At 45.3% G+C, this 23,929-nt stretch overlaps 2 protein-coding genes across 3 annotated transcripts in view; one reads left to right on the forward strand and one right to left on the reverse strand.

The window, feature by feature from the left end:
* The window catches only part of TOGARAM1 (TOG array regulator of axonemal microtubules 1), an 846,610-nt gene that overhangs the window by 335,499 nt on the left and 487,182 nt on the right, over window positions 1–23,929 (reverse strand). For both annotated transcript variants that reach the window (XR_014968891.1, XM_085626936.1), the window contains exons 13-14: window positions 23,584–23,737; window positions 5,438–5,543 (exon numbers count right to left, since the gene is read on the reverse strand). Coding sequence is in view for 1 of the 2 variants with exons in the window: in XM_085626936.1 (XP_085483062.1) it covers window positions 5,438–5,543; window positions 23,584–23,737 (260 nt within the window). In the remaining variant the exon portion in view is untranslated. The remainder of the gene's footprint in view (window positions 1–5,437; window positions 5,544–23,583; window positions 23,738–23,929) is intronic.
* Window positions 1–23,929, forward strand: part of LOC146799375 (endogenous retrovirus group 3 member 1 Env polyprotein-like) — a 149,782-nt gene that overhangs the window by 65,931 nt on the left and 59,922 nt on the right. The window lies entirely within an intron of this gene.

Genomic DNA, 23,929 nt, shown 5'->3' on the forward strand with positions numbered 1-23,929 from the left:
TGCATTCCTACGAGAGAAAAAGCATATCTAGCATACAGTTGATTGCGTACAATTTCTGGGGGTCTCTGTTAGGTTTTAAGGTCGTAGGGGACCAAGATCCAAAGTACTACCAGCAGATTCTTGTTACCTGCACTGGAGCGTCCAGGTGCAGAGATGCTGGTCGCGTTGTTAGCTGTGCATGCTACACTGGTAAAGTGAAGGGAGCCACATAGAAACAAGCTGCGGAGGGGGACTTAGGGACAAGTGCAGGAGCTCCCAACAGGGCACTCGTGTCGCAAGGGCCTTGGGGACTATGGAGCATAGGGTTGGCTGGGTGAGGGGCAACACGGTAAACCAGACTTTACTTGTCAGTGCCTGCGGACTGCAGGGGAGTAGCTCCTCTACTCCAAGGGAGATTGCTGGCAATTTGCGAATGGCTGCCAGTCTCTCTGGGTCTTGGAAGCTGGTCAGCTCCAGGATTAGCAGCTGGTCAAGATTGTCAAGACTTGGTGCGCCTGGCAGGGTTTGGTGCCAAAAGTCTGCAGTCAGTCTTCTGTTCTCGCTTTGCTTTCAGCTCTTCTTGATCAATTGAATCAGAGTTCCTGGTGTCAGGGGTGCCACCTTAATACTCAATTTAGGAGTGTTACAGGGAGTGACAGGTAGTAGCCAATGGGATACATACATTTAGGGTGCCTACACCCTTGTTATGACTACTTCGGTGGGAAATCAGAATAACCCTGACCCAGAAGGCCTAATTCCAACAAACCCAAGATGGTGGAATTCTAAAGGACCTGTTCACATCAGGTAGCCCACCTTTGGGATGGTACTAGCCTGATGGGGACGGGGGTGGGGTGGTGGGGGGGGCGGCGGAGATGTCTCCTGACTACTAATGTTCCCACCTGTCCTGGTGCCAAATGGGCCCGGGGCAGGGGTGAGGGAATTCCCCTATCTGGGGAAGCCCTGGGTCGCATATCAAAGTTGGCGGAGGCCTTTGGAGCCTCCTTCCTTGATATGCTGATTTCTTAGTCATCCTGCTCAAAGGAGATTACAACACCTCTGGCCGGAGCAGGCAACACCTCTGGCCGGAGCAGGCAACACCTTTGGCCGGAGCAGGCATTGTTTCTGTCTTCAGAGAGCGCGGGCTCTCGCCTGCAGGGGGTCAGAAACCTGTCTGTGGTGGCCGGCTGGTCTACACCAGCCAGCCAGGACACTAGTAGTTGGTAGGTGTATGGTTCAATAAACCCATCACTGGAATCAGTCGGAAAACACTGAGTTACATTATTACATTTAATAATGCTAATTTCAGTTAGGAAACAGCTAGAAAAGTAACTAAACAATTGTTTTTAATAGTTAATAAAATCCAATTCAACAGTGAAGTTAGATCTTTTTTTAACTTTTCCCTGCCTAGAGCTTCAGGGGACCCATTTGTGCTTAAATTTCAGCCAATGTACGAAGCTGGCTCTTTATATAGTGGACCAAAAAGAGGTATAATGTGTAACGAGTCCATGCAAACCCCAGTTGGCTTACAGAGGCACAAGGGACACACCAAATGCTCTATTTTGTGGTAGTGTGGGCGAACAGTTAAGCCTATCAGAGGGTAGTGCTAAACATTTGTTGACACGCACGAGGCAATAAATGAGACACGCACTCAAGTATAAATCCAAGACCAATTTAGAAAAATAAGTCATATTTTTATATAAAGTTTGATACCAAGAACTTCAATAGCAAATAAGTACTTTTTAAGATACTGATTTAAGCAGCTAAGTAAAATATTCACTTAAATGCATCTTTACCACAGTAGCGTATTAATACGAGATGTTTAATAGTAAGCACCTCTAGTTTTAGTGAAGCCATCGTGTAGCAGGGGAGCTGGTAAACACCAGTGCCCAGCACATGTGTTCAAGATTGCTTCCCTGTTCACCTGTAACATCTAAGAATCAAGTTGGACATTACAGGGGAATATCTGCTCATGCAGATATGTCCACACATGCATTATAGTGCACAGTGCCTTAGGGCTGTAAGGCCTGTTGTAGGGATGCCTTAGCTATACTGCATGCAGTGTCTGCAGACACAGCAAACAGGAGGTGTGCCATATTGTGTCATCACCTTTCTCTGCACCATGGAACGCAGCCTGCAATGGCAGTTTGCATGTTGGTGCTCAGGGGTCTCCTAGAGTGGCACAATACATGACGCAGCCTGGAAAGACCCTCTTTAGTAGTCCATACCCTAGGTACCAGGGGTACCATTTACTAGGGACTTATAGGGGGTGCTAAAGGTATTGTCAGCTGGGGAACAATTGTACAGTTTAGGAAAAGAGATCTGGCGCTGGGGACCTGGTTAGCTGGAACCCAGTGCAGTTTCTGTCAAAAGTGCATTGAATACCAGGCAAAAAGTGGGGGTTGCCATGTCAAATAGTGACATTTTCCTAGAGCCAATAATTAGCATTTGAATAGGTGTGAATTACTTCCCAACAGACAACAATAGGTGGACCTGAAACAGAAGAGGTAACCCATTATAGGGTAAACTCCTGCTTGAATATCAAGTCTTGCCTGATAGGGTCTAATGGGTTTACATAGAACACTGGGGCACACTTGAAAGGATTAGAAACAGGATGCCAAAACAATGTTTGTGTATCCACTGTCTGGTTTCTGGAAAAACCTTCTTTACTCTACCAGACTTCTCTCCTCGGGTTTGCTGGGGTATAGTGTCTGCCTCAAACTGGATTTTAGTGTTAGATGAAGGAGGAGAATAGGATTACCCCCAGCCCTGAGAGTCTACGTTTAGTGCAGTGGAATACTTCACCTTCTTAAAAATGCCCAAAGGGGGTAGGGATGGCCTGGGAACTTTGACCACATTGGTTAGGGTATGCCTAGGAATGATTCATACCCACTAGCTCGTGTCAGGCATAAATGTGGCACCTCCAGACACCCATTTTTACAATACTGATGGACTAGAGGAAGAATCAGAAGAGGACTGAACGTGCTGTCTGCGACCTGAGAAGAGCCCTGAAGAAACTGGATCTGCTCTCTCTTGTACCCAGGACAGAGAAGTGGACTCCCAATGCTCAGTTTGCGGATCCCCTATGAGATTTTTCTAATTTTGCTTGGGATTTTTATTGTTTTGGATTTTGCTTATTACTGCTCTGGTACTGCATAAATACTTTACACACAACCCTGAATTACACCCATCTCCTCTGTGCCACACCTACCAGGGAGCTGAGCTCTGGTTAATATAGTGACTTTGACTCCTCACCCTCACAATGGGTTGTCATTATTCCTTGAGGTGGCTAGTCACTCACCCCAAATCATGATCCACTTTTCCACAAGGTCAAAGTAAATTCCAAGAATGCTTAAAGATCAGACTGGTTCTGGGTTTTCTCCCAGAGCCTTTGGCCAACTGAATTGTAGGCCATTGTCAACTTGGTTCCTAGAGTCATAAACTCAGTTTTGAAACCGTTAATGCCTAATATCTTTCCTCTCATTCATAATCATATATGCCAAGTGTTGTTTGGGATTGCAACTCATTGCTCTTAGTCATTTTTTAGGCAAATGTGTTTTAACACATCTTTAGAGTACAGGTGATATTGGGAGATCACAACTCGAGGACTCCATGTAATTATTGAACAATAAGGTTGATAGGGCTGAGCCCTGAATAAAAGTGCATAAGACAGGCTTGGTTGACACAGTGGCATCATCCTTTTTAACTTGTGTTTAGTCAAACTGAAAGAACTTGATCAAGTTAAGTGGCCTGTTATACTGGCCCTCTGTTCTAGGCATTAGAACAGTATCCCATTATTCACTGTTGTACACAGTGACAGATGTAGGACAATAATAACTTCTGTTCAGTACGCATCCAGGAATGACAGAATCTGAATGAGCTTTAAAGAACTGTGACGGGCACAGATATGATCTCTTAAAGTTGATTGATTGAAAATCAGTCAGGTTCCTATCCTTAGAAGGTTACAAGAAACTCAAGGCCAAGGACTGCATCCTCTGTAAAAGAATTCCGATTGACTGGAGTGGAAGTAGGAAACTGGAAGAAACATAAGTGAATGACTTGATGTCTTCCATTCACAATTTTTATTTTGGGGGAATTCTGAACAGGAAAGCCCTAGATGGCCCTTCTTTACTATTGGAATGTGCCCGTGAAATAGCTACACGTTGCTGGCACACACATGAATAGCATAATTGAATTTATTGAACTATATATCTAGATAGGCCACTCCTGGAAATGGGCTGTACAAGGCGTGCAGTAGCAGAGGAAACATTGTTATTTTGTTTTGTGCAGAGGCTTAGTTCTGACCATATACAAGTGGAGTGCTTGTATGGCGTCTGGTGAATATAGTGTCCCTTCTGCCCTGCATGATGGGTTTGGAGAGAACCGTGGGGTTGGACACGTCACAAAGGGATGTGTTTATGTGAATCACAAACTTCATCAGTATCATTTATCAACAGTCTGAGTAGGTGAACACAGAATTTCAGATGAGGAAAAACAGAGGAAGAAAACAGTAGCTGTTAGTTCATATATTGCTATTAAAACATGTAGGGTCTTCACAAGAATACACATTAATATGAAAAGTATGGCTGCTGCAGAACCACGCTGGAAAATATCATGTGAAAAGCTACTATGAGAACTGTGAATATTTGAGATGTGAAACCGAACTAGTAATTCCCATCCCGCAAGTCATTCTCACACGACCTGGAAGGCGAGTAACCTAGATTCTACAATAGACAGGTTGACTTGGCATTGCCTTTCCGCACCTGCCACACTGACTGGGCATTAACTTTCCACACCTGCCACAAAGCCCAACTTGTGGATGGTGTGTGGTACTATTTTCTGATATTTGCAGCACATGAACCCAGGATTTCCAAGACAGCGCACAAAAGTTTATCTCCAAATCTAATGTCGGGAAAAAAATATATAAAATGGAGTCTGCGTGTTAATGTTTATCGGTTTGGCTTTGGGATCACGAGTCATTTCAAAACCAAAACTCAATTGTTGAAGTAAACAAAATGTAACACTTGATCTCAACACTAGATGGCAGGATACTGCAAAGCATACGATCTACAGTAACATAATATACAACCAGTACAACTGCAGAGAGAAAATAGTGACCATTCTAACTACAACTTGTAAATGAACATAAAACTATAAGTAAATGATGTTGATTGGCATGCATCTGGTAAAGGGCTGCACAAACTCAACTCTGCCAAAACAAATTTTTGGTTTTGTTACTGTAGGACATGTATGAAAAGTCATATTCAACAAGTTCCTGAACCCTGTATTTTTTTTAGTATGGGTCCACAAATGTTTGTCTATTTTAATCATGAAACAATAAAGGTTGTGGGGTAGACTAACATTTTAGAGATATAATAATACATTTTCAGACTACCATTAGAGTACAATGAATACTATACACATATATCCTTAAGATTCTTTTAAAGGAGAAAATGCAAACCTCTTGAACTACTGCAAGGCTTGTATCATGAAGTTTTGCAGTGAGCACATCACAATGGAAGGCAGAGAGGCATCTGATATAGTTCAATCCTTCAATTTTCTTCTCCCTAAAAAAAGAAAATAAATCATTTAAAAATCACGAGCAACATTTCAAAAGGCTTGCTTAATCTTTTCAGAAGACTATTTTTAAATCATATAATTGCAGTGCAAAAGGCAGTGAACCACAATCTATGTGCCCGTCACAGAAGTGTTTATTTACAAGGAGGGACAAAGATTATTCGATTCGCAGAGATTTCTGAAGCTCCTCTTTATGTTGGTCATACATAATTTAACTGTGAGTTATTATGAATTTCACCATTGTTGGAAGTGCTGCCAGCTGATTGCTGCTGCCGGAGGGGAAGGAGGAGACGTGCTGGTCAGCACTGGTCCCGTGTGGGGGAGACTACAGTCCCCAGCTTCTCTAGTGGCGCGCTCGCCGCCCACGCCACCAGGTTGCGCCGGGAGGCGCATAAAAGAGGCACAGGACCTCCGCACCACGGGATGCGTACGGGCGCACCGCGGGACGTGCGCGGGCTTGCCCGGGAAACGGACGGGCCCGTCTGCACCCGTCAGAGACCGTAGGAGGCCAGGCAGGGTCACCCCTCTGACAAGCACCATCCCTTAAATTCCATTGTGGTGAGTCATCCATTTTTACTATTATTACGTGCAAAGGAGCAATACGCTATGGGGAAACGCACCACCATACCAAGTTCTTGTACCTCTACTGCCATAGACAGTATGCTAGAAAGGGCTGTAAACATCGTTGCCACTGAGATAGAGTTAACCGAGAGGCGTCTGTCACTGGGACTTACAACTCCCCGGATTGCTCCCTTTACTGTGGACAGTGATCATATCAGCCCGCCCAAGACACTGAGCTTGCTATCTACCTCTATCAGGGACACACAAGCTTTGGAATCTGCTCACAATGATGAAAGGAATGGGAACAGCGAGGCCACCGGGGCTGTTGCGGACGGGGACCTCTCTGGAGTGATAAACAATAATGACATCGTACCAGATATGAATGTCTCCCCAAATTCAGTAGTCACCGGGGCAAAAAGGAAAAGGAAGCTGACTAAACCTGTGAGCTCCAAAAGAAAACAACCACCTCGTTTAAACAAACAATGTACTGCCCTTAGTTCATGGATCCAAGGCACATTGGCTCCTGTGGCTCTGAGCTCAACTAACGCCACTGCCACTGTTGATTTAACAGCATCTGTAGTATCAAATCAGTCTATCTACACGAAGTCTGAGCCCGTGACAGGCCCCTTATCTTGCTTCAAACTCGGCGATACTGCAATTGAGATTAGTAGACTCTGTGTATGACCGCATTAAAACACTTGTTGGTAAGAATTTTACAGCTCTTTGGAAACGCCTAGATCGTTTGGAGTCATTACTGAACAAATCAGGCCCGCATAACAACATTCACAAGCAGGCTTCACAACAAGGGGAGATTCTTAAGTTACAGGTCTCTAGTGCATCTAGTGTAACTAGCTCTAATAACCAACAGCAAAAGTCGACGCTTACACAACCCCCCTATACAAGTACCTCTAGTGCTTGTGTCACTTGTAAAACAAGGGAATGTCTGACATCTAAACCCACTGCCGCACAGAACGAACTATTAACGACTGATGCCAATAATAACGCACAACAACTAGCCCACTTAGTCACCCATGTTGCTGCCACGAACCGCGCAAACAACACCACTCTAGTTTGCAATACCCAGAGCGTGAAATCCTCCACTGTAAATAATGCCAGTGAGTCTGTGGTGGCCAATAAAGAAAACCTTAGCCTACCTCCGGCTGCCTGTCCCAATGTCTTAGTCCTAGCAGGCGTCCCACCCTTAAGGAAAAATCAGACCGAGATATGGGAACAACTGCGTAATAAAAGTGCCGATTGGCTAATTAAACAAAGGTTTTAAGGCGGCAAATGTAAGTGACATCATAATGGTGAGTAGGGTTGGGTGGGTTGGCTCTTCAGCAAAGAATATAGAGGGAGATTGCGTTATTAATTTCCGCCATCCAGCTTTAGTGAGATCAATACTAATGACACAAGAACTCAACAGCATCATTCCCACCCTTGTTTGGTCACTAGCCCTGGGTTTCTTTTATAAACCTATCCCGGGGCTAAACACACCTGCCATCGCCTTGCCCACAGAGTTTAACAGATTCTCTGCCCTGTCTGGTTTGGATAGCTTGGATTGACTATTGCCTATTCGAACACCATCTGAACACATTCCCCCAAGACTCTAGAACATGCCACTTTAGAACCACATGATCCAAAGTCCAACTTTATAGAACATGACACAACAGAACCACATGATTCAAACTTGAATGTCCTACGCTGGAATATTGCCGGCTTAGCTTCCAAAATAAGTTCCAAAGATTGGGCAAATTTAGTCAAAAAATACGACATTCTTATGTTTCAGGAAACTTGGGCAGCAATGGATTTATATCTAGAGGGGTTTGAATGTTTTAACATTATTGTACCCACTCCCAAACAGGGAGGCCGCCCATCTGGCGGTCTCTCTATATGGGTCAACATCTCCTCAGGTGGTAGCGTCAAAACTCTTGCTACAAATGACGACAATTATTAAGCTGTCATTTATACACGAGGAATCTCAATTTGTTTTATTAATTTTTATAATAATTATTTTACAAATGTACCAAATAGGAATTATATTAATTTGTTTTACTTTGTTTCTGTCCTACAAAATCAAATTGAGTCTGGTAAGCTCTAGGAATTTGCCTGGGTGGAGATTTTAATGCTAAGATGGTGAGGGTAAATGACGTAGTCACCGCACCGACTTCAGACACGTACACATGCACAAGAGGGAAATAATTGCTGGATCACCTGTTAATTCACAATCTACTGAATGTGCTGGATATTGCCAACATAAATCATAATGACAGTCCCATTCCAAATTCTAGGGGTCATGGTTGCGCTTCGACGATAGATTACACCTTTTTTTCAGCCTCGTTAGAAGATATCGTAGTACAAGCCGAGGTTCTATCGACTGTGTATGGCGACCACAACCCAATTTGAACAACAATTAGGTTTGCCCCCAGACCTGCTTTCATCAAAGAGCCGGGTGCAAGAAATTTAACACACTCGACGGACAACTTGAGGATAGTCTGGAAGGGCATCAATAATGGCAAACTGTTTTCCAAAATGATAACAGCATATTTACCCTCTATTGAGATCTATTTGTCGTCTAATGATCCAAACGCAGAGGTGACCAACGCTTTCTGCCACCTATGTACTGGTATCAAACAATTAATCTCGTGGCCTGTATCCAACACTAACTCGAATCCCAGATGGTTTAATAACGCCTGTACTCGAGCTAATAGAGAGCTCCGTGTAGCACTTGCAGCGGTACCCAGGGATGCAACTCTTGTTGGAACCCTGAGACAACACTATAAACAAGCGATAAGGCAGCGGAAAGAGGAGACCTTAAAAGAACGCTGGGACAAGCTCGGCTGTGCTGCCAGTCTCAATAATGAAAACAGTTTTTGGGCAGCAGTTAAAGATATGAGATCCATGGGCCTTTCACTTACGCCTTTAAGTTGCAATATAACAAGTGAGGCCTGGGAAGCTCATTTCTCTAAAATTTATGCAGCCCCCTCCCAGAGCAAGGAGCCCTTTGATCCTTATAATGCAGCACGCATCCAGATATCAATAACAGAAGTCGAGGATGCAATTAACCAAAGCTTGAGTAATAAGGCCCCTGGCCCCGATGGGCTTCCCATTGACCTCATTAAGTATAAACCTGAGTTCTGAGCGCCTCTTCTTTTTTTTGGGAGTAAAAATATATTTTTTTTATTTTTTTTTATTTTGTGTTTTTGACTGATAAAACTCAGTGACATACATTGCTTCTCGCCTACAACCCCAAGGCCGGCTTACATAGCTTCGCAAGGTATACTGCGTCACATCTTATCCCACATCCCTGAGGCCGGGCATCGAAGCGCGCCAAACACACCCTGCATTAAGTTCAACGGATATTACAGCATTGTATATCATTTCCATAGCAAATTTCCCCAACTGGAAGTCGCAGTTGTCTTATTTAACAAAACTGTAAAAAGAAAACAAAAAAAAAACAAAAAAAAAGGAAGAACAACACACCCAACTCCCACTCCTCCCCGAACCTATAGAGGTGTGTAGTCAATAATCCTCCCACAACCTCCCACTAATGCACTACCTAGCTATAAGGTCAGATCCCAGAGGTCCCTCCATCTCTATGATTTCCATTGCAGCAAATAATATGTCAGTGGATGGCCGTCGTGTCGCCCCCCAACCTCCGAACCCCACTTGCGCTGAAGGCAAACCCACTCCTCAGTCCCAACGCTCCTACACACACTTGAAGACTATCTCTAACACTGTTTAGGAATCAGCTACTTCTGCTTCCGCACCGCTGTCCGCCCTGCCCTCAGTATCTATTGCCATGTAACCCATTTTTAGGTAGTTCGCATATAGCCCCCAGAAACTTTTTGGCCTACTCCGCAGTGATGGTAATTCGCTAAAAGTCTCTGATTGCGTGCAGCAGTATAGCACGTCTCTGTCCCACTGTGCCAGTGTTGGCAAGGGCCCTCGCATCCAACACATTCCTACCCTGCACTTTGCCAACAGCTATCCCATATCTACAATCTTACGCGCCGCCTTCGGCAAACCCCTGGAGCAGCCCAGGAGTGCCAATGCAGGGTCAGGAGTAAGTTCCAGTGTTACTATTCTTCCTATCTTCCGAAAAATAGCTTCCCAGAATTTGAAGACACCCGGACAATCCCACGCCAAGTGATAGAAGTCAGCCACTGGGTGTCTACATCTGTCGCATTACGCCTCATCTCTCAGTCCATACCTATGTAGCCTCTCCGGCGTGTAATAGACTCTGTTTATGTACTTAAAGTGGATCAGCCTATGCTTGCCATGCAGGGATATCCGACGTATACCGACGCAGCAATATGACCACATGGCGTCATCTATGACAATATCTAGGTCTCTTTGCCATGCCAATCTGGCCTTAGTGTATTGTAGGGATCTCTGTGACATCGCTATGCTATGTAAGTTGGATATCAGCTTGTGGGGGCTTTTATGTTTAGTGAGATAAGTTAATTCCAGAATCTCAGGGGGCTCGCCATGTCGTCGCCTAGGTGCTGCCTCCATGCTCCCCTCACCCTATGGAATGGGAAGCGTTGCAGTTGAGTAGGGGCCTCCGCCGCGGCAGCCACCTCGTCCCAAGTCCTAGCAGTGCCCCTGTCGAACAGCTCCCCCACCGTACGGATTCCTAGTTCCCGCAAGGCTCGTACCACTCCCGTATCCCTGCAGGGAAGTAGCCACACCGCCCAGTCTAGAGGCATTATCGGTGAATATAACAATGCCCCCGCCGTTTGCTGTTAAATACAATGCCAAGCGTGCCTAGTTGAATTGCGTGAGTCTAAAAAACCCCCCCTTCGCTCTGCCGGTTCACAAATTATCGCCGGAAGAGGTAGTGGGTCAGCAAACAATCTCTCTAGCCTAAGATGTGGCACTGACTCTTCACCGTGTATCCAACTGTGCGCGTGTGCGCCCTGCGCCACTCTGTAGTACAGTTCCAGGTCTGGCGCACCCAGACCCCACATAGAATAAGGCAACGTCAGCACACGCCAACTAACCCGCGCCTGCCCACCAGCCCACGCTAAACGCAGCAAGGACTTATTAAGCCTAGCGAAAAAGGAACGCGGGAGCACAATCGGGATATTAGCAAACAAGAATAGGAATCGGGGCAATATTACCATCTTCATGATGGATATCCTACCTATTAATGACAGAGGTAGCCCAATCCAAATCTCTACTTCATCTTCTAGCTTGTCAATGGCCCTACCGTAGTTTTCCCGCAATACTATTTCAGAGTCCACATGTAGCTGTATACCGAGGTACCTGACTGGGTCATCAGACCACTGGAGCGGATATTCCACGTCAAAGTTTTCAGTGGACAGGGTCAATGGGAAAGCAATGGACAGCGCCCCAAAGTGCACCACCTCCCGCAGTACCGATGACAAATTGTTCTCTGGGTCCCTGACATACAGCAGAGTATCATATGCGTACGTTGAGACCACTATCTTGTAAGTGGGGAAACTCACTCCACGCAGATTATGATATTCCCGAAGAGCGCACGCTAGAGGATCAGGGCATATAGGATAGGCGACAGGGGGCACCCCTGTCGTGTCCTTCTAGCAATCGGAATCGCTTTCGTAACCCGGTCTCCGAGCCGTATTCGTGCAGTAGGGCTCTTATAGAGCACCCCAATCATTTGTAAGAAGACTGGACCTAGCCCCATTCTAGTCAAAACCTGACTCATAAAGGGCCATTCAACAGAGTCAAACGCCTTCTCCATATCTAGGAAGACAGCCAGTCCTTTAGAGTCCGGCCTGACATGTTGCATTGTGCCAAACACCATTCGTAAATTATAGGTAAGGTTTCTGCCTGGAACAAACCCCGCTCGATCCGGGGCAACCAGTTCCGGGGCGAGCTGCGCCAGCCGTGTAGCTAAGACCTTTACAAATAGCTTGGCATCCACATTAAGCAAGGATAACGGCCGATAAGAGCTACATTCCTCCGGAGACTTAACTGGTTTTGGAATAGCTACCAGGATGGCCTCACGCATTGACTGTGGCATCTGACCAGTGACACACATGTCATCAAACAGCTTCGAAATATGCGGGAGCAACAGGTCAATAAAGGTTTTGTAGAACGCGACCGTGAGGCCATCCGCCCCCGGCACGCTGTTCGACTTCATGCCAGACAGAGCTTCTAATATTTCATCTTTTTCTATGGGGAGGGCAAGGAGTTAGTTAAGAAGGGTAACTTAATATGTTCTAGATAGTCTTGTATGCTCTCATCCAGTTCAGTCTGTCGCGAGGCATAAAGAGTCGCATAATACGACCTAAAGCGCTCTGCTATTTCAACTTCATCGGTTAGCATTGCCCCTTCTTCCGATCTAATCTTAGTGATGTTGGCTTTCCCTCTCCGAGCTTTCAACATGTTAGCCAGAACGGAGCTCGGCCTCTTCCCTTCGCCATATACCCTGGCCATCGCATATTTCCGTAAATGTTTCACTTCGGCGTCTGCTGCCTCATGGTATTCTGCCAACACCGCCTTAAACTCTTCTGCAGTTTCGTCCTCTGCCGTCGTTCGCTGCCTATCCTCTAATTCCCCCAATTTGCACTCTAGAGCCGCCAATCTTCGCCGGATATCCCGAAGCACCCCTGAGTGCTTCGCTATAGTCACCCCTCTGATGCAAACCTTAAAGGCTTCCCAGACCGTTTGGAAACTATCCACTGTGCCTACATTGATTTAAAAAAAAAACCTTGAATGCTTCCGCTAGTTCCTCCTTAAAGAGTGGGTCCAGCAGCGAATACGGGGGGAAACGCCATATAAATAGCGGAATAGTTTTCTTTGGCGTGGAGAGGTTCAACAGTATAGGGGAATGGTCCGACAAGGTGCATGGCAACACCTGGCACGCTCGTATCTGTGGCAGAAGAGACGTCGCCGCTAGCCAATAATCTATCCGCGTGTGCAGATTATGATACGCAGAGTAGTGCGTAAAGCCCCCCTCAGTTGGGTTAAGCGTTCTCCATACATCGGCCAGTGCTATAGTGGTCATTGCCCTATCAACTGTTTTGACCGCAGCCGCCGGCCCCCTGCCCTGGCCCCCAGATCTATCTAGCCCGGGTTCCTAACCATGTTGAAATCTCCTCCCCACAGAATATGAGGCATTCCACAACCCCTCACTATATTGGCTAGGGATTCGTAAAATTCCGGGCAGTCATAGTTTGGACCATAAACATTCACTAACAGTAAATCTAAGCCTCTGCCCTGACAGCGCGTTATCACATACCTGCCTCCATTATCTGCTGATAGCAATTGCAGCTTATAGTCCGATTTGGGGTTAGTCCAAGTCATAACACCTCTAGCGTACGTTGTAAAGCCTGCAGCGTGCGAATTCCCCAGCACCCCTCTCGTGCGTAGCATGGGGCTACGATTAGGGAGATGCGTCTCCTGCAGGAAGGCCACATCAATGGTATGTCTGTTAAGGTAGTGTAGCACCTTGCGCAGCTTCCGATAATCATTGAGGCCCCTGACATTCCAGGTTATCACTCTGAGGGAGTCCAACGATCTCCCACCTGCAGCCTTACTCGTCATTACTTCCCTGTCTGTAACGCTTTAAGTCTCTCACATAGTACTTTGAATAACTTTTAGAGTGAAAAAGACGCTCAAATGTACCCCGCATGACTAACCTCTGTCCAAAAAGGAAACAATACCCACCCCAAACACCCCACCCACAGCAGACCTTCCAAAACTCGGCCATGCCGCTCCCCATTTAGAGACTACCCCCACCTCCCCCTACCCACCCCCAACAAAATCACTCCTCAATACTGTGGTATGCACTCGTGGGCGGAGGTCGCTCATTGCTAAGTCTATAAAGGGATCTCACCCTCCACCTTGTCACTATCTCCAAGCGCCAGTGTCAAGTCACTGCTCCCCCCCCCCCCCCCGGGTTAAAATATAACACTGTGTATAGTAATGGGTGACCCAGGCCCTGCTGCTAGGCGTACCTCTAGCACACCAGACAGGCTCCCCACACGGCGGATTCTCGCCAAGGACCCAGCACAATAGTCCACTCCCCCCACTTCGGACCTCCACTCCCCCAGCAGCACGCTGACCGCAGCACTTCCTGTCAGCCTTTATTTCAGTGCGTGAGCAACAGTCCGTCCCCAAAGTCACCAGGCCCCCCTCTTCCATCCTCTCACCTCTAGACTGGCAACCTGAAAGAAGTGCCCTATATCGTTATCATCTGCCAATGTTAGTCCTGATGATCGAGCGTGCTCTCCACCTCAGCCCCCTGTGGCAGCTTCTCTGGGCTGCGCGGCCATTCCTTACTCCAGTCCTTCAGCGCCTTTTGCAGTGTCTTGGGATCGTGGAAAATATGTGTTTTCCCTTGCCTATTGACTCTCAACTTGGCAGGATACAGCATCACATAGTCCAGCCCCATATCCCGCAGTTGCTTCTTGACCGGGATGAACTGCCGTCTAGCCTCCTGCACACGCGCTGTAAAATCCGAGTATAGAGAGATGGTCGACCCTTCATAGGTCAGCGACTTTTTTTCCCTCGCCACTCGCAGTGCTGCGTCCCTGTCTCGGTAGTTCAGTAGCTTCGCTATGATCGGTCGCGGCGGTGCCCCCGGAGGGGGCCTCGGCCCCAGGGATCTGTGCGCCCGTTCCACCACGAACATTGAAGAGAAAATACCCTGACCCAGCAGCTCGACTAGCAACTTCTCCACAAAGCACTCCATCCGTCCAGTTGGCCCGTGATGCGTAGGTTGCAACGTCGCGAACGGGCCTCAACATCCTCCATTTTATCCTGCAGCACCTGCATGAGCCGCCCCAGCTTCACACGATCCGTATCCGATGCAGTTTGCGCTTCCTCTACTACTACCAGCCGCTGCTCCATCTGATCTAGTCTCTCCGCGTGCTTGTCTATGCGCTCCGCCATCCGATCCATTCTGTACGTAAGGGCGTCCATTTTGGCCCCTAGGGAGGTTATGCCATTTTGCAGTCCCTTCTCCATAGAGAGCAGCAGGCTCGGGATATCGTGTTCTTCCTCTGGCCCGCTACCTACTGCCCCATCGGCAGGGCCCTGAGTCTTAGGGCGCTTCTGCTCAAAAGTTAGCTTTGTCTGTGTCCTGTCGGACTTGCCCATCATGGGCTCCTTCACAACGTGGCGCGGCCAACCGCGTCTGCCGCCGTACCCCCAGGGATTGCACTGCGCAGCGAACTGGAAAGTGGTCGTAGTCTGTATCTAACGCTGGCAAGCCTGCAGATTCACACTTTGCGTTGCCCCCAATTGTAAGTAGTGCCCGAGCTCCGCACCATCTCGCTGGGTCGATCCCAGTCAACATATGTCGCAGCTAAAACTGACATCCGCTCTTCTTCCACCTGGTACGTACACTTCTCGCCACTGAGCTCCCGCTCCTGCCACGTCTCCTCTCCGGTGACCAGCGACACGCCAGCCTCGCGTCGCACCCTTACGCTCACCAGCGTCTCGCCACTGCTGCCGCTCTGTTATTATTCTACACACCGGCCGAGCCAGGCTCCTCCAAGGATGCTGCCCCCCAAGCTCTACGTCTGTGCCAGCAGCTGCGGGTTACCGACAAGCCCCAGGGTGCTCTGCATGTGTTGCCGATGGTGCCACTCGGACCTGCCCCGCCTCCTTACTTAACGGTACCGGGGGATCTCTTTGCCACTCCACCGGGGAGAGCTTCAGCAACAGCCCCACACACCAAAGAAGTAATGCCTGCCGCCACCAGTCTGTCCGTCGTCCCACCTCTGCCACAAGCCACAGCCACTTATCTTGCCGCACCGGCGTGGTCTCTCTCGATCACGAGCGCCGTGGTGTGGCCGTGGGCCCACGCTTGGCCAGCTAATTGTCTAAGACGCCACTCCGGCATTCCTCCTTCGGCGCTTCCAATGTACGCATAGCTGCCGACTCGGCGCCTCCGCTCCGTCGCAACCAGCATATAGCCCACCTCCAGGCCTCTTCAGCGAGGGCGGGACAAAGTACCGGGTCGCCTCAAGCGTTCTAGCCGCACGCACAGCTACGTAGTCCCGTAGCGGTCTTCACCTGCGCCCGGGGATTGGAGGCCCGCCTCCGCGCTCTGCTCTCTCGGCCAGTGAAGGGCCCCAGCGATGTCCCCGGAGTCCCGCTTTTTCGCGTTGTGGCGCCAACCAGCCTCTGCTCTCGGGTCTCACCCACTGCGTCAGATTCCCGGTGGTTGAGGGTAGGATATTTGCCGGATTGTTACACTGCGCCACGGAGCCCAAGGCTCAGGCAGCCATTTGCTTTGCGAGCCAAGCTCCGCCCCCCTGGGCGCCTCTTCTACTTAATGTTTTTAATACCTTAGTAAATACTTTTATACCAAGCACATGGTCTACCAGTATTATCGTCCCGATTTTTAAAAAAGGGGATCGATTCAACCCTAGCTGCTATAGACCGATCTCCCTGATCGACAACACACTTAAGATACTTGGGAGGATCCTGTTTAATAAAATTAGATCTTGGGCGGAGGAGGGACAGATTTTAAATAAATGCCAGTTAGGGTTTAGAAGTAAACTGGGAACAGTTGAACAATGTTTAAATCTCAACCTGATCGTCGGTAAATAAACCGTAGCCTGGCATTCTCCAATATATCTGGCTTTTATTGATCTCTCCTCAGACTTTGACTTTGTATATAGGTCACGTCTAAGGTCAGTGCTTTTAAAGTATGGGCTGGATGAGGTTTTAGTTCATTTTTGAGCTTTTTTGCACAGGGACATGAAAGCACAGGTGAGGATTGGCAAGGATGGGGAGGTCTCAGGGAACATTAATATTGGTAGAGGGGTCAGGCAGTGGTGCGTACTGGCCCCTCTCTTGTTCATTCTGTATATTAATGATTTACACAATGTTTTATCAGAACTTACTCCCGATGTTCCAAAAATCAATGGCAATATACTCCCCGTTTTACTATATGCAGACGATGCGGTCCTAAAGGGCCGCATCCCAAACGCACTTTGCACTTTAGTTGGGGGCTTTGTTGATTTTATGGGTGGCCTAGATCTCTGCACTAATTTTAAGAAATCGTTCATAATGTGTTGGGGTCCCAAAAAGCACTTTATTCACTCAATTACCTCAGGACCTGAACGCCTTTTATGCACTCGCACTTTTCCGTACTTAGGACTAATGTTTTCAGACATTGGTTCTTGGACAGCTCATCTGGTCCATAGTGGAAATAAATTCCTAAGGGCGATTAACTCAATTTGATGTCTCCCGCAACCAAAAAGAACTGAGGCAGTGTTATCAATAATTAAAATGTATAAAGCACAGTGCATACCCATGGCTATTTATGGCGCTGAAGTTTGGGGTTATGCAAAAAGTAGCATCGATTTTGTTTAAAACTTTTGGGATCCCAATTTCTTCTCCAAATTTTATTTGCCATCAGGAATTACAGCTGACTTATATTGAGGATTATATCAGGTCTCTTCCGCCCATATTTTGGATAAAAGTTTGGCAAAACTCGGCAGTGTCACTAACTAGAGAAATTATAAAGGATTGCCTTAAATGTAGCAAGGGTGGCGACATACCGTGGCTTGCCGCTGTCAGAAATAGCTTGATCAGCGTGAATCTTGATCACATTTTCTTGAACCCAAACAATATGGAGGGCATAACTAAAATGACTCTACAAGAGGCCCTATACGACCAATATAGCAACTCAAGATACGGTGTGGAACTTGTCAAGCCATCAGTTATTAGGTATATGTCTTTGCCACCTACCAACTGCCCTCCATCACATTTGCCATCCAGCTCGCTCCTACTGAACTTAAGTCGCTGGGAGAGAAGCTTGTTGTTCCGCCTTAGGACAGGCACATTAAAATATCTACTGTGCTTCCCTATAGGCTTTAATATGAACCTTGGGCAAATGCCCTGCCCCTGTGGCAAATAGAGCAACCAATCAACACTACACTTTTTATTTTTTTGTAATTTTTATTTGTTATATACTAAACAATTTTTGATCCCTTTTTTTTAAGGCAACTACCATTGCTGACTTCAGAATAGCCTACATGGAAATTCTTAATCTTAAAAGTGTAGACTTAACCTTTAGAGTAATCTCTTTTCTGAAGGCGGCAGTCCGTTCACGCGCTTCAATGAGCACCCATTAAATACATCAGATTTTACCCGATTACATCTAGCTGTTACTTGTTGTGAACCATAATTTCTAATGTTTAGTGGCACCCTGTAGAAATCCGTGCCCTGCATATTATGGTTTATCAAATATAGCTTATACCTGTACGCACTTTAATATAATATATTTATGCTTCTATTTTCTTACTGTATTTTAACACATTGCGTTGTGCGGTTATTTGTTTGTCTCCGATTGTCCTCATATTAATTTAATTTGGTATTTGCACTTATCACACTATGCTGCTTTAGTCAAGAATAACTGAGCCATTTAAAGGAGTGGTTGTCTCATATTTGCCGCTCTGTTATAATTAGAATACTTATAGCTCCGATTATGCTATATATACAAGTACTTGTTATTTATTGTCATTTATTGATTTTTTTATTGAAAATGTTTTTAACGTGACCTGTGCTTTTATGGATATTATGTATCCGAATAAAGATTATTTCAATTGAATTGAATTAAATATTTATAGGTTTTACTGCTTATTTATCATGCGGTTTTTACTGTGCATGTTTGAACTTTTGTGGATACTTTTGTACCCTAATAAAGATGAAATGGAAATTGATGTTGGTCATACATAATTGGTCGAGGTATTAACAATCAACCTTACACAAAAATTAAGTTGACATGACTGAAACATTTTTACTGTTAACAATTACTTCAGCCACTCTGAAGCATCAACTGTACACAAATGAACTTTAATGGACATCAATACAGCAACTGCCTTGATCGATTCATGGACACATGATATAGGTTTAGGACAGCAAGGGCACGCGGTAAGGATCAAGATGCTTGAAGGAGTGCAGTTAAAGCATGGCCACTGGCTTATTCCATACTATGGAAAAATATGTAAAGCTCGTGTCAAGGTTTCCAATTTTGGGAGCACATAGGGCTGGTTTCACTGCAGTGCTGTCCATATCAAGGAGAGTTGATGTGCAGCTATGTGGTCCTCCATGTGCAGGTTTATGCAAGGTGGAAGAAAAGTTAAAAAATTTTAGTAACAAAGGTTACTAGTTATTCTCTGTTTCTGCTGCAGATTCACGGTCGGCTGTGACAAAACAGAAAAAATAAATGGAACACCACAATCAAACGCTTTTAGTTTCCAGAATGTACAAGATCAGTAGGCATCAGCAGGTCTGAGAGGGGAGGTGGGCAATCGATAAAGAATCTGCAGACTGAACACCAGCATCCACATTCCAAAAGATACACGTAACTTTCTGCAAATTAGTGCCATTTCCTTTGCAGAGTGTTTATCTTTGAAAGGTTATGCAGCAATATCTACCAAGATTTAGATAAAAGTGCCTATTTGAAGAAAAGTGTCATTCTTTACATTTGAATAAATGCAATAGTGTTTTGGAACTATGAAGCATTTCATGATGTAGGAAGAGAAAAACATATTAGAGCCTTTCAGTTCTTCTGCAAAGGCACACCCAATTGCAAAATGCCAACGGGTGATTGGAAGGGTACATTCCTTGAGGCGTACAAGGGAAAATAAAACTGTATTTTCAGAACATCAATCCTACTACCACTGTGATCCTTTCTCTTCTGATGCATTTTAGGAGCCTTGGGATAAGAGAAAACGAGCTAATGCATAGAAAAACCCAAAGGGTAGGGGCAAAGAGTATCCACTTCATCACCCCCAAATTTCCATTGTTGAAAAGCAGGAGCGGGTACTGGGTGGGCAAGCATACATCAGAAAGGTGAACAAAAAAGGATAGGACTTCAGAGATAACTTATGGGACCACTCAAAAAACTTAAGAGGACTAGACGACTGATATCAAAATATCTGCCACTGCCGCGCAGACAGGACTGGAAGACAACAAGAAGAGGACTTACTTCTAGGTTAGGCCTTAAAATCATTATGCATTGGCAGCTCTTTGAAACTGATGAAAAATGCTGGTGCTAATTCTGGGATCATCTTGCTCAGGAGACAACACCAATTATTCTTACAAATAACTCCTATTCATCTTAAACCCTTCCTTGAGTGTCAGTCAACAACTGAGGTCCACTTAAGGGCTGCATTTCTCTGTGTTTCATATTAAGGTGCCTACTAAAGTGGCAAGAGATCTCAATACAAAAAAGGAGAAAAGCCTTCCTTCAGTTAGAGGCCATTTTTACCTTGAAGAATTTTCAGCTTTGTTTATTGTGCTGAATTAGTAGTCAATGCCTCTTGAAGTGGACACATCTCATACTGTAAGAAATAGGACAAGGAATTGGACGAGAAAGCAATTCAGCACTGTCACCTCAGGCAGATTGTAAACAAGCATTTGCAATGCAATTAACTCTGGGCGTAGTTGCGCCAAGCGTAGCTACGTGAAGTGCAATTCGCACTACGCGAGCTATGCGAACTGCGTAGTGCACTGTGCAAAATGCTGTTCGTACTGATTGCACAGTGCCGGATGCATGTTCGCACTGTGCAATCATTGCAAACCGCATCTTGCACAGTGCAAGACGGTCGTTTTCTGCCGCTCGAGTAGATTTGTACTCGAGCGGCAGCTTTCTCAACGCGGACTGGTAGTTTCTCATCGCGAGTGGTCGCGAGCATACGTGACCACTCGCAATGAGAAACCTGACCTCCCCGCATTGAGAATCTTGCCGGGAGGTTTATTTTCCACGCTCGCGATCGGCAACTTGATGTTGCTGATCACGAACGTTGCCAGCTTGACATTAAGGACCGCGAGCAAGCAAAAAATGCCTGCTCCGGGTTTTTGCACTGTGCTACGTGCAATTCACGTAGCGCGTAGTTGCGCAAACTATGCAAGCGTAGTGTAGTTCAACACCCAGGGTTAAATGCAATAGGTCTCGCATTTACGCAAGTTTGAGGTATTGTTACTGTAAATGACATTGCCTTTTATTTATACATTGAATTTTAAAACATAAATAAAAAGGCATTGTACTAGACTATATAGATCTAGACTGGGATGAAGGAGACATATCAACTCCCAGAATAAGGAACAGTATATCACTTTAGTAATAATTAAAAAATAATAAGATGCTAAGAAGAAATACCTGGGAAAAAACAGCAACAATCTCGGAAGAGGGAACACAAAAGTCCCCTTATTAATTAACTTACAACCACAATACTGCAATTTGCATTTAACTATGAGCTTCAAAAGGAAGAAATACCCAATATACAAACATCCAACTAAGAAAGAAACTGGTTGAAAAGTTTGCTTGGAGTACAGTATCCCAATCAATAGTAGGTTAATTCTAATATTTTAACTATTTAACCACACATGAAAAACGTGTGTATTGACACTTCTGGCCAAACTCAAGGTAAATTTACTGTTCGCAAATAGTTCTCTACTAAAGGCACCAACATATTCACAATCTTTAAATGGTTTACCCCTGGCACAGTAATTCCAAGCCTCCCAAACGAATCCTCTTTGTCACTTTGTTTGGCTCAGTTCCAAGATAGTAAGAATCCTCTTGATGCCCCACAGTATGCGTGAGAACCTCTCAGCATGTGAGTCAGGGAGGGTTGCCACTTTTCCAAGAGAAAAACACCGGCTGTTTGTTGTTGCTTTGAGAGCCTGAAAAGGTCTCAACATGATACTAAATATGACTTTCCGCAAAATCGAATGTATTCATTTCTAACATGACTTTTCTGCATTGGTTTACTTTAAATAGACTTTATATTATTCTGGGATCCGTAACAAAGTTTTAAAAGCACTTTCAATTTATATTTGCTGTTTGACGTATGTACAAATAAGGCCAAAAATATCCGGCTTTGGGTGTTTATTTTTGTACTGGCTGGGATATTAAAACAGTGGTGGCTCCTCCGTTATGGCGGAGGAGCGTCACCCCCCGCCAGCACCTTCAAAAACATGAAAATTAAAACAATAATAAAACGGGTTTAACTAGTTTTACTATCGTTTATTTTGCTTCTGTGTGCCAAGTCTTAGGGGTCGGGCCAGAGAGTTAACAGTACTGAAGAGGCAGTGGTGAGCACAGCCTTCAGTACACATGACTGTTTGGCCGGCCGTCTCAGGCCGGACAAACCGTAAATGCGCACTGCAGCTCTCTCCAACACGAACTGTGTTGCTGGATTCAAGAGAAGAGGCACGGGCTCCCAGTCTGTCTAGGAGCGCAAATTCACAGCGCTCAGGCCAATCCTGATGCTGCTCTAATGCATGAGAGCAGCTTAAGGATTGGCCACAGGGCAGTCTGGGAGCCAGTGACTGCCTGCAGTGGAGCCAGAAGAGCACGATGCTGGAGGGTGGAAGGTAAGTTCTTTTTTATTTTTCTGTCGCCCCAATCCACCCCCCTGACCTCCCAACCCGCCTCTTTTCCCTGACACGAGCCTCTCCTGCATTAAAATACCGGTGGTGCCAGTGTAAAACCAGTAAGATGGCAAGCCTAGAGTCAGGCCATTAACTTGGAGAAGCAATACTGGACAAAGTTCACCTTCATACCACAAGCAAGAGGTAGGCAGCGGATACATCTGGATTGGTAATCTGAAACACTAACTTGTGGTTCCTCTGATCAATTTTTATGGAAGTAGCAATATACTTTAAACACCTACCGGAGGATAACATGAAAAACTTCAGGAAAAGACTTACAAGGTGCAACAAAAACACAATCCAAAAGGACAGTCATCGAAATAAGCTTGAAAAAAGAAAGAAATCTCTGTCTGGGAAACTTACATATGTGGAAAAAAAGGGTTCGGAGAAGCTCACAGGTGAACAAAAGTGAAATTAGTCGTCTCTCGCAACTATATGGGAGAACTCTGCTGTAAAAATGCCTAACAATTTTTTTAGTATCCCCAGGTGTCTTTTTATGAAACAAATATAGAAATGTTTTTCTAGGATCCATCTCACTGCATAAGATCTGATCAATGTTTTTGAATAATAGTAGAACCCTTGCAGGAAAAAGGAAAATGACATCTTTGAATGTGCTCTGATTAATATAATATATACAATTCTTACTTATTATTTAAAAAAAGTTTTACTGCCATTCTGTCATTTTTTATTCTTTGTACCCCTTAAATTGCTTATAATCCATTACCATGAAGTAACCATAGCTGGATGTTTGGCCAAGACCAATAAGTAACCAATCATTTAAAAAATAACTGTGTGGAATTATACTGCTCTGTAGAAATACAGTATTGTGGCATTTTAAAGGAATGCAAACATTCCACCACATTTCCATTTCACATTAAATTGTTGATTACCAAGAACATTTATTGTGGTTTTTATGCTAATCTTCTTGGACTCTATACCACTTTCACTGTATTTTTAATACCACTTCCACTGTATTTTCACAGTGAACTTCTCATTACAATTTTTTTTTTAAATGAGTGTATGGATAATAAAAATGGTAAATTGAAAAGGGCTGTTTTCATTCGCTTGAATACAACTTACCAGTCTTCATCTGCTAAAAACCTCAGGGCCTCTGAGAGGGCAAATTCAGGTTTGGAAAAAGGCCGCAATTCTGTTGGATCCATAATCTCTGGATTAAAGGCACTGGAAGGTGTGCGATCTTTGCTATGCAATCTGGCACCTGGTGACACATCACCTATTAAGAGAAACAGTTTACTCCATGATTTCATTCAGATTGTAGGGAAAGTATGCCACAATGCCACCAATTACCAATAATCCACAAAAGCATACATCACATGCATTAATGGATTTCATGTCTTACACTGTATTACAATACTCAATGTTGTACTATCCACGCCCCCTCACCACATTTTTGCAAATTCCCAGC

Source organism: Triturus cristatus, chromosome 9 (assembly GCF_964204655.1).
Source record: "Triturus cristatus chromosome 9, aTriCri1.1, whole genome shotgun sequence".
Lineage (NCBI taxonomy): Eukaryota > Metazoa > Chordata > Amphibia > Caudata > Salamandridae > Triturus > Triturus cristatus.